The sequence below is a fragment of the Anastrepha obliqua genome, chromosome 3 (genome assembly GCF_027943255.1).
Source record: "Anastrepha obliqua isolate idAnaObli1 chromosome 3, idAnaObli1_1.0, whole genome shotgun sequence".
NCBI classification, from domain to species: Eukaryota; Metazoa; Arthropoda; class Insecta; order Diptera; family Tephritidae; genus Anastrepha; species Anastrepha obliqua.
Window position 1 is genome coordinate 74,896,576 of NC_072894.1, and position 10,749 is coordinate 74,907,324.

The 10,749-nt window shown below is 36.0% G+C and overlaps 1 protein-coding gene across 2 annotated transcripts in view; it reads right to left on the reverse strand.

Moving 5' to 3' along the window:
• Nucleotides 1-6,707, reverse strand: part of LOC129240213 (zinc finger MIZ domain-containing protein 2) — a 91,414-nt gene extending 84,707 nt beyond the window's left edge. Inside the window, exon 1 of one of the 2 annotated variants that reach the window (XM_054875860.1) lies at nucleotides 4,322-6,707. In XM_054875860.1, coding sequence (XP_054731835.1) covers nucleotides 4,322-4,386 — 65 coding nt within the window. In that variant the 5' untranslated portion in view covers nucleotides 4,387-6,707. Of the gene's footprint in view, nucleotides 1-3,799; nucleotides 4,214-4,321 lie in introns of those variants that run through there. The other variant, XM_054875861.1, reaches the window with a different exon arrangement.
• Between the last annotated feature and the right edge of the window lie 4,042 nt (nucleotides 6,708-10,749).

The window sequence follows — 10,749 nt, forward strand, 5'->3', positions numbered from 1 at the left end:
TTGAAGGAAAAGTCAAGTGCTTGTCATGGGTGAAGGCAAAATAAGATGTCCATGTGTAAGTATTGCAAAGCGACTAAGAAAATAGAGAAAAATCAGCAACACAAAAAAAGCAAATCTAGTATTGACACGGAACATTACCTATATAGCAACATTCACCCTTTGATACTCAACTGCTCTCCGGTACTTTATTTTTTTAGTATTTGGGTTTTTGATAGTTTATGACATTCAGCAGTGCTAGATAATTTTGATAGCGCAATATTCTTTCTCTCTATCTCTCGCGCTCTCTCACTTAATCAGTTTCTCAACTCTAGATGAACTTTTCTTTGGTCACATTTGATGGGCGTTGCTTTCATGACTGTCGACTTTCTGACGCCTTTTGTTTTTTCTATCTGGCATCTTTTTCCCCCAAATCTCAACCCTTACTTTTGCCAATCTCCCTAAGTTTATATCTATCATTTTAGTTCTAATTGTTGTTTTCTCTATGAAAATGTACTATCTGGAGCTCTGTTTCGAGTTGGCTCCCTAATTCATTTCGTTCTTTCCGCCGAAGCGCTTTTTCTTGTGCTTACTTTGGCTTTGCTCATATCGCTGTTCTTGAGATTGATGGGCTAGCATTCGGCTGTTTAGCTCGACTTGTTGCGTTTGCTGTGATATTACTTTCTTTAACCCTTTCGGTCCGAACGGGACTTATATGTCCCGGCAATGTTTGAAGATACCTACAATTTTGATGGGACAAAAGACTTTTATTTCACCCATTCCAACTATTAAACATATAAAATAATTTGTATTTCAGTTAGCGGCTTTCCGTACCGAAAGGGTTAAAACCATAGTTTCAAACATTTCATACTGCCTAGATGAACGCTGATCTTCCGATTAGGTTTGTGGTTTTTGCCTTAACATTTTTTTTTGTGTTGCTATATTTCCCAGCATTGCATTCTGTTTTCTTTACCCATATCGTTTTTTTAAATGTGATGCTATTCCGCGCTTAAACTCTCTTTTTTTGGGTGTGTCGTGAGAATATTTTCGCTAAGACTTTGTTGCCTAACTGCTGAACATGCCGGGATGATAGTTGGCGTTTTAACTCCGCTTTGTTGGAAGACTTTGTATTTGGATTTTGTATGGACATGGTTGTTCCTGCTGGGAGGATCACGGGCTTTTTAGGCCTCTTTGTTGTGTTTTCTGTCACATCATTTTCTCTGAAACTCTGTTTTCAAACATTTGATCCACCTTAAATGATCGTTCCTCCATTATTGTATTGTTGTTTCTTCAGCGTGAGTTTACTTTGCATTTAGGGATATTTTGTTTTTATGGAGCAGCTCTTTTTACTAGTACCATCTATTTTAGATTTTGGGTTCTGTGATGTTGCAGCCTTCGAACTTGAACCATATATTTATGTCTCCAATCTTCTTCAAATAATCAGATGCTATTTTGGAGCCTCTCCATCTAATGTTTTCTGGTGGTCGTTTTTCATTTGTCATTTTACTTTCTGACTTGTCTTGAAAGTGTTTCAGAAATTGTGGTGCTTCTGCCTGTGCCATAGCAACACTGGCGTATGTAGAAATAATTTGGAGTCATTCACATATGGCGAATTTTCAGTTAAAGTAACGAGAGCGATTCTGTGTGGTATTTGGGGTCTGCTTTCATGTTGGAAGCTCTTGGCTTGTACACGCAAACTCTTCTTTCTGGAAGTTCGTCCATTTATTCATCTGCTTTTATGTTTTCTTATTTGCCCTTTCGTATGTGCAAGTATCTCCAGATCTACTTCAAAATACAGGCTTGGTGGCCTTGGTGCAAACCTGAAGTCCTTATTGCTGATTTGATGCTATTTCGATGTGCTTTCTTCTTTGCTCTGTAGCAAAGTGAACTTTGTGTTTTCTAACTTTCGCAGTGAGAGCAAATCTTTTTGCTCGATATTTTTAGCAGATCATCAAATTTCCTTTTATTCTGCGTTACATGCGTTTTAATTGGCTTTTGATGCTTTTGTTTCCCAACTTGTTGAGGCGACATACTTTCTGCTACCTTTACCTGCTACATGATTCCATTTTAGTGTAACTATTCTCGGCTAAGAGAAAGTGCTTTTGTTTCTATATTTTTTTTTCTGTTTTTGCCTCTTTCTTTTGAAGTTGGATAAATTCTTGCTTTATTGCCTTCATGCAGACCTTTTATGCGCTTATCTGTGTTAATGCGACTAAGAAAGGGTACAAGTGCTGTGCACCTACACTCATCAGATGCTCTGTCAAAATAATGAAATTTTTGTGAAGCCTTAGAATCTGTTTTCGTACAGCCATGCGACTCATTATATAAATAGGCTTTGATTTGCCGCATTGGTTTTGGCTACCTTGGCATTTCAATGTAGCTTTCCTCGTTTTTCAATTGTGATTTTTTACAAGCATATTGAGACTCATCGTCAATAGACGTTTCTATTTAAATTAGTTCTTGATTGTGCTGGGGAAGCTTTTCTTCAGTTGGCTTGAACTTTTTACCAACCGCTGATTCAACTAAGTTTGAACTGCTTGGTGATTCCATTTCATTTTTGGATTTTATCAAATTTGGACTTCTTTCGACTGTACTTGGTTTAGTAATTCCAGAACTTCGTTCTCTTAACTCAACCACACTGCGTTTTTTTCCCAAACGCCGGCAATTTTCAGACGTACATGGCATAAGATTTTGATGGGTTGTTTAGCCTCTTTTTTATTGAGATTCTGGGCATTCACAAGTATTTTTATCACAATGTGCATTTCTCGACTTATTAGATGCTTTACATAGGGGACTATTATTTCTTTGAATTGCTTGCATTGCCTTGTCATCTGTGCTGAACTTGGTAGCAATACTTTTTTTAGCTACTTTACGTATTTATTTTTTATGGAGAACGGTAATTTTTGAAAATTAAGTAATTTAAAGATTTAGTATCCATAGAAATATTCAACGGACATGCTAGCTGTCTGGACTATTATTAATACAGTAATGAAAAGTGCCTTTAAAAATGCTTTTTAAATAAAATATAAGCCCTCAACTTTGCTAAATATGGGAAAAAACAAATTAATGCAAGCCGAAAAATTCAAAATACTCTTATAAGCTACACAGTTAAAAATTTCAAAAAAAAAAAAACAAAAATATTAAAATAATAATAATTTAAAACAAAAGTTTTAAAACTTTTTTATTATTTTTGCAATAATAAAAGAAATAGTTTCTGTTATATAAACGCAATAAATTTAAAAATAAATAAAACAAATTTTAAATTCTAATTTTGTTTAATTTTTCACGACAACAACAAACAATAAAAAAATCATGTTTCCACTCAAAGTTGAAGTTGAAAAAAAATTAGGTAAACAAATTTTAATTTCATAGTTTTGGTATCTTCTCACTTAGTACATACAAACACTTTAATGATCACAACGAATAACAACAAATAAATAAATTTTTGAATTGAATCTAAAACCAATACAGTTTTTCTTAATTGTAAGAGAAATTTGTATTTTTTTTTAAACACAAAAAAAAGCAAATATTTCGGGCCAAATTAAAAATAATTAAAAAGTATACACACAACAACAACAATATACATACACTTAGAAATGCATTTTTGTAACAATTTGAACGGAAGAAAATTAGCAACAGTCACAAATTAGCTTAAAAACAGCTACAAAAATTATGTAAATTTATATTTTCCATTTTCACCAAATATGCAAATATTTCGGTAGAATTAGTTAGTTTGTTTTATTTTGTGTACACTAACCATTAAAAGCATTTTACTATTTATTATATGTTTAGGTTTTGAATTCAATAAATGAATATTTTTTACCTAAATTTCACTTAACAAATCCATGGATGGAGATTAAATGCAATTGTTGTTGTTGTTGTTGCTTTGCAAATATTAGCAGCTGCGGCAGTGCTGAATGGCGTTTGTTGTGACTGTTTGTAATGGTTTGTTGTTGCAATACTAAATTTTGTTGTTGTTGTTGTTTTTTTTGAGTTGAATGTTAATTCCGTGTGTGCAGAATTTGTTTATTTTTGCTTGGAACAGTAAGGCAAATTTGCTAGATTTTTCCACTGCAACGATTCATATACACACACGTACACGTAACGGTTGTTGCACCAAATGTCTGTAAAAGTACCTACTTTGAAACTTTTAAATTTCTTTTTGCAAAATTTTGAAGTAGAGCAAATTTTTGCACAGTTATTTGCTGCTATGTTTAGCTACGATTTTACGATTTGTGTTCTTGAATATTTTTTGTTGGAAAATATTTTTTTAATTTCTATCTTTAATGGAAATTTAATTATTTATTTATACGTACGATTGGATTATATTTTTATCTGAACTTACTTTTTGGAATTACGTTTCGTTGTTTGTTTCGAAAACATGGGAATTTTGTCAACAATCAGTTGCATCGCTCGAAAAACCACACATTAACACTGACCTTCTCGCGGCCGCTTGCACTCCACTTCGTTTCCTGATGTTTGTTTTTTTGTTTTCTTTTTCTTTTGAGTTTAACTTATTAATTGAAATTAAATTGTATGCATGTTCGCATTTATGTCCACCAGAGACTTTCAGTACAAAATGTTTTCAATTATTTTCTACTTTCAACAAACTTTCTGCTTGCCTTGCTTCACTATGCATTGACAATTCAGTTAATTAGTTAGGAATATTTGTTGTTGCTACTAATTTAATTATTTAGGGTTTTTTTGCAATAATACTGTTTAAGTGAAGAAAAATTCTTTAAATTACTTTTGTATTGAGGAACTTTTTGCTTAAGCAATTTAGTAAGATTTCATTTACTTTTTGAATTAAATATTTTTTCGTGCTTTCCATGCGCGTCACTATGTTGCACAATTTTGCGTAATAGATGTGCGCTTATATTTTTGTTGTTGTCTTGTGGTTAATGCTGTTTACATTTATCGCTTATCGGCCGCTGTTGTTGTTGCTGCTCTGCTGGCTCAAGTCGGCTTGCACGTGTTCTTTTGTTGATAGTATGGGTGCGAGTGTGTGTGGTCGCTCGACGTTGCGGCGGTGCGTGTGTGCGTGCGCGCTTGCTTTTATTGAGGAATTCTTGCATCTAGCAACTGCATTTACCGCATAAACGCTCCATATGCAGGGCCCGACACAGTTCTTGTTTTTGCTGCTGCACAAAGTCACAAAGGTTTAAGAAAGTTTAGCGTAATTTTATTTCATTTCATTTGGCGTTGAAAACGTTATGGGAGCCACAGTTTTTAAAAATTTATTTTTCAAGTTGCAGCTTGCTTTTAAAATTTAGTTAATCAAATTTTATTTGTTCACAATTTTTCTAATTTTTTTTAATGAGTTTCGTCTACATTTTACAATCGTAATTTTTTTATGCTTGCGTCGCAACAATTTCTTGCGGTTTTGCATTAGAATTTGCCACAATTTAATTGAAATTGTTTGTTTTCAATCGCAGTTTTGCATAATTTTTGGTTTTGCCACAATTTTATTATTTTAATTTTTGCCTGGAACGACACTTTGCTTTTGTTAGTTTAAATCAATTTAATGCTGTAATAACATTTTCAATTCCAGCTAACATTTCTTGTTGCCTTGAAAAGCAGTTATCATAAAACTGACTTCCTCTTATCAGCTGTGTGCGTTATTTATTATTTTTAGTTTACAATTTGTTTTTGCTGCGCACTTTTTGCCACACGTGCTTTTGTATTTTTTTTTTTATATTTTTACTACGTTTTGCGAAAAAATCAAAAAATTTAGTTTTGCAACTTTTTCGTAATCTTTAGTGAAATATTTGTTCCCTTTTTTAGCACAAAATTGCGTCCGGCACTGGTTTCTGCATTTTACTGTTACTATACTGTTGTTACTATGTATATTTTGCAAGACGAGCACTTTTATTGCACTGCTCCAAACTTTTTTGGGTTTTCTCTCGTAACATTTGTTGCCTTTCGCCAAACAAATTTCACCGCTGTCACTTGATAGACAAACAGTCCGCCAGCCGTATTTGCTTGCTTATGTACAATTCACTCGACACGAACCGTTAATGCAGTTAATCCAATTTTTTTTGTTGTGAAAACCAAACTTTCACAAATTAGTTTTGTTAATGTTTGGTTTTATTTTGGTCTGCCACTTTTTACTGCACAGAAATTTATGTTATTTATTTTTTGCAAGTTTCCAATTTCTTGTAAATTTTTCGCTTATCACTCGCTTTACTTAATGTTGCTACAGTTTTGTTCACTTAATATTCCAAAATTCTTTTCTACAGCTGTCACACGCTAGATAACCACTTTTAAATGAATTATTTTATAAAGAATGGAATTGGTTTTGTCAACTTCTTTCAATTGATTTTTATCAACACTTGTTATTGTTGTTGTATTAATTTTTGTTTTATCAGTCGAACGCCGTTAATCCAATGTGTTGGCGTTGACAGAAAATTTTAATTGTTCTGTTTAATAATTTAATTATAAAAATATTTTTACATAAATTAATTTAATTTTTGTTATTGATTTGTATCCAATATTTCTTTAAATGTTTGCGTGCTTTTACTTTTCGCGTCATCCACTATATAATTACTGGTTGTTGAATGCAAATTACTGCTTGAATCTTATGTTTTGTTATTTATTGCCGCGTCGCGCGTACGTTCAAGAAAACATGACGACATTTGACAGCAACCAGAAAGGAACTAAACTTCAATTTGCGGCCGAACTGCCAACGACAGCACAAAACTCGAAACTAAAAACTGCTTCAGCTAAATGGCTCGCTTGGCCGTAGTACTGCCTGTGCTGTTGCTTGCTTGTTCGTTCGGTTTGATTATTCGTTGTCAGCCGCACCGCTGCGCTACGGCAGTGGCTGGCTGGCTGCCTGCCTGCCTGCTGCTACCAATTTTACATGAATCTATGTATGTGTAAGTATGCCCAATATGCTGTGGTGTGGGGTGCTACGTTCATTTTCTCGCCTCGACAGTGCTCGGCTCAATTTGAATTTGCTACCAGCCGTCGAACTTGTTCGCAAATGTGTTCATGTATGTGCGCTTGTGTGTAAACGTACATTGAGTTCAGTACTCGGCTCTGCCGGCGCATCTCCGCTCACTGGTCGTCCTCGCTACCGGAGAGCGGGCGAGAAGCAGATATAAAAAATTTCGAAAAAATAATTATGTGTAAGAGAGCATCGCCTCACATTTTGTTGCTGTTTTCAGTTTGTACATTTCGGCTTTGTTTGGCCTCTGTGTATCTCACAGATATCCAGCGGGCACATACACACACATGCATGCGGTTATTTTACCTTTCCATTAAACCCACTCAAATATATGTGAATACGCACACAAGCGCGTTCAATAAGATTTCGTTCATTCATATGAAAATGTGTGCGGCAAGGTTTGCGAGCGCAAAGCGACCGAACCACCGCAATGTAATGCAAGTGTGCTCTGTCTATATGTGGTATTTGTGTGTTCGTATATATGTATGCATGTAGATACATATATACGTATGTATTTCTCATGTGAAATGTTCGTTGGCCCTGTGACGGTGACGGTGGCGGTAGCACGACCAACATTCAGCTACAATACAATACAAAGTACTAACTACGTCAGTGTTCGCTGCCCGCGTCAACCGCGCAGCCCATAACCGAACATTGCTCGTGCGCCGGCCACCCTTCGACCGCTGCTGCAGACGCTTTCGCGCGTGTATTCGCTTGCCCGCCAAACACCACCTTGCCTTGCACCTTCGCTCGAACGTCGTCGCGTTTAGCTGCTCATAATTTTTTCGCTGGCTTATTCGATTGTTTTATGAGATAATGTTGTTGCTGTTTTGCGTTTTCACTTTGCTGTACTGAATTTATGAAATAATTTTTGGTTTTGCTGCTGTCAGCGGGGCCGCTCATTCTCTTACAACCTTTACATCACCGCCAGCAGCAGAATTGACTGCACTCATTTCTTTGTTGTGTTATGATAGCGAGGCGTGTTGTTTTTGCTGTTGCCTTAAAAGTTGTTGCTTGAGTTTGTTGTGCTGCTGCTGCTTGTTCTGCTTCTGCTCATTCTTCTTTGCCTCTGCTACGCCGGTTATGTTGATTTTTATACCCGTCCGCTTTTCTGCACAAGGGCATTATAAATTTGTTCACTTAACAGCAAAAAGGAATCATGTATGTACATATATAGGCCAGATATATATCCTTTACAAGTTTTAAGTGGTATTGTAAGACTTTTGTTGCTTTTCGGACTTTTGGGCATTTTTTTCGGTACATAATTATGGTGTCAACTGCGGATGTTGAAGTCAACACAGTGCTGCTAATATCAGATGTCAACAAACGGTGTAACCTTGGACTAAGAATGCTTTTCTGAGACGCACCAGCTGATACAGGAAATTACGGCTAATTTTATGAAAAGCCCTTTGTGTTATACCTTGTCAAATGCTTGGGCAACGTCAAGAAAGATTGCGCGATTGGTAATGCTACTAACTTTTTCAATAGTCTCATGTTTCATACGAAATCCAAGTTAATGTGCTGATATTAAGTCATTAAGTAGATGCCATATGATGACGGCTGCGTAGCATCTTCTTCTGATCCGGCTATCATATAATTTTAACTTTCAAAAAAAACAAAAACAAAACACGTTGTCATAAAAAAATTAAACATTCTCAAAATCGGTAAAAATTGTAAATTCAAAAAAGAAATACGAGTGAACATTTTTGGAAAGTGGGCGGCTCCATACATCGGTAAAAACTTCATAATACTCGCTTCAATTTAGAACACGTACTACTCCCCTCCTCATTTCTGTAGATCCGACATAAACATAATAGAGATCGGATGAAAACTACGCCCACTCGTTTTTGATGCTTGGCCGAGCGCCTGCTCCTATTCTCCACAAATTGAGTGACCTATACAGTTTTACGCCGCCTCCGAATGGCAGATGACTTTCTTATGAGGAGCTTTTCATAGAGATTTGCCATTGCCTGCCGAGGGGCGACTACCACAAAAAAACTTTTTCTTTCAATTGGTTTTTGGTGCCCGGGGTTTTGAACCTGTGCATTTGTGAATGGCAACCACGCACCCCAACCCATTTGGCGTTATAGTTAAGTCCGTGTATTTGTCTGATGTTGTCAGCTATAACTCTCATTGTCAATGAGTTTGTTTGATCTCAACAAGCCCAGCACGTACTATATATAAAGTTCAGATCGGACCGAATTTAGAGCTTCCTTACTTGTGTTGGAAGTGTTTTGTTTTTGGCTTCATTGATTTTTTTGCGTTTTTTCTTTTGAACTTTTTATGTTCTGCTTCTTTGCCTTTGTTGGCCATCGCGCACTCTTTCGACTGTTGTCGGTCGGTTCGCACGGGCGTCGCTTCAGCAGTATTTCTCAGTCATCAAGCCTGCTCTAGCACCCACTGCTCCAAGCACGCTTCCTTATCGTCTTTCAGCTGAAATTGTTCGTTTATGTAGCGTGCGTATGTGAGTCCATACTTTTTGTTGCTTATCTGAATCGCTTCTTCAAACGTGTTTGTACATATTACATACATGTATGTATATATGTATGTACTATAATATAGTTATACAAAGTATGTATGTGTGTACACCGCCTCTTCCATTTGTCACCGCTCCTGTCGACGCTACTGTCGCTGGGTTTCCTGTCGCTCTAAATTTTTCACGTGCTCTCACTATTCTCTTTCTCTCTCTCCTTCATGCTCTTTATTGCGCGCAATCATCCTCTCTCCGTTCATCAGTAGCAGGCAAGACACTTCCATTTTTGCTTAATGCAATAATTACACATGCATATGTCAATTTGTTTGGGTTTTATTTTTGACACATTAAATGGCTCTCACACACATTCCCTCTTGCAGTTCCTTCAGTTTTGGTGCCTTTCCACTCTCTCTCTTTAAACTTTAATTTCCTAACATTTTTTTTCTCAGATAAAATTCTTTGGCTGTAATGCTTACTATTTTTGGCATTTATGCATACGTTTCCCCCTTCGCCCTCTTTTGGCATTTCTCCTACAATACTTTGGTTATATTTTTCGTCAGCATTTTTGTGGCACATTGTTGCCACACTTTGTTTTTATTGTTTTTCTTAGGTTGTGTTGTAAGTTGTTAGCTTTGTTGGTTTATACGTTTGGTTTAATGGCGCTCATACTTTGTTACAATAAATACATGTGCATGAACCTATACGTATGGCCGCTAGTGTGTGCGCATGCATGTGTGCATTTGTCAAGTTATATATGTATATGTGCGTATGTGTGTGTGCGCATTTGAATAAAATTAAATGTTGATTTACGCTTTTTAAGTGGCAAACTGACAGGGTGGCATGTTAAGTAGCGTTTGGCGTTGATAGGGGCGGATTTTTAGCATAATATGGAAGAGGTTGTTGTTGTTGCTATTGTTGTGTTTATTGGTATTTTGAAGTGTATGAGAATATTGCTTTACACGCAAAATTTGATACAGTCCCATTTTAGTGGTGTGTATAAACTAAGTGCGAAAGCCAAGTTAATGATTAATAAGTGAACTTTTAGGGGCAGTTTTGTGGCATTGGTGTACTGATTGGCGTTAAGGGATTTCTCGTTTAATGTTTGAGGAACATTTTTGGTTAAATTTAATATGCAGCCAGTTGAATCATGCTTTGGTAATGATCAAATAATTCAGTAAAGGGTAATTACTTAGTTGCAGTTGCAATACGAAACAAGATTCTTCACGGATAAGAGAGTAGATAAGTTACCATACACAGTCCATTCCGTTTTATGCAACTTAAACTCATCTCATCGGGAGAATGAGATCGGCCAAATACACAGAAAGGTTGTATGCGCCAATTATTTACTGAC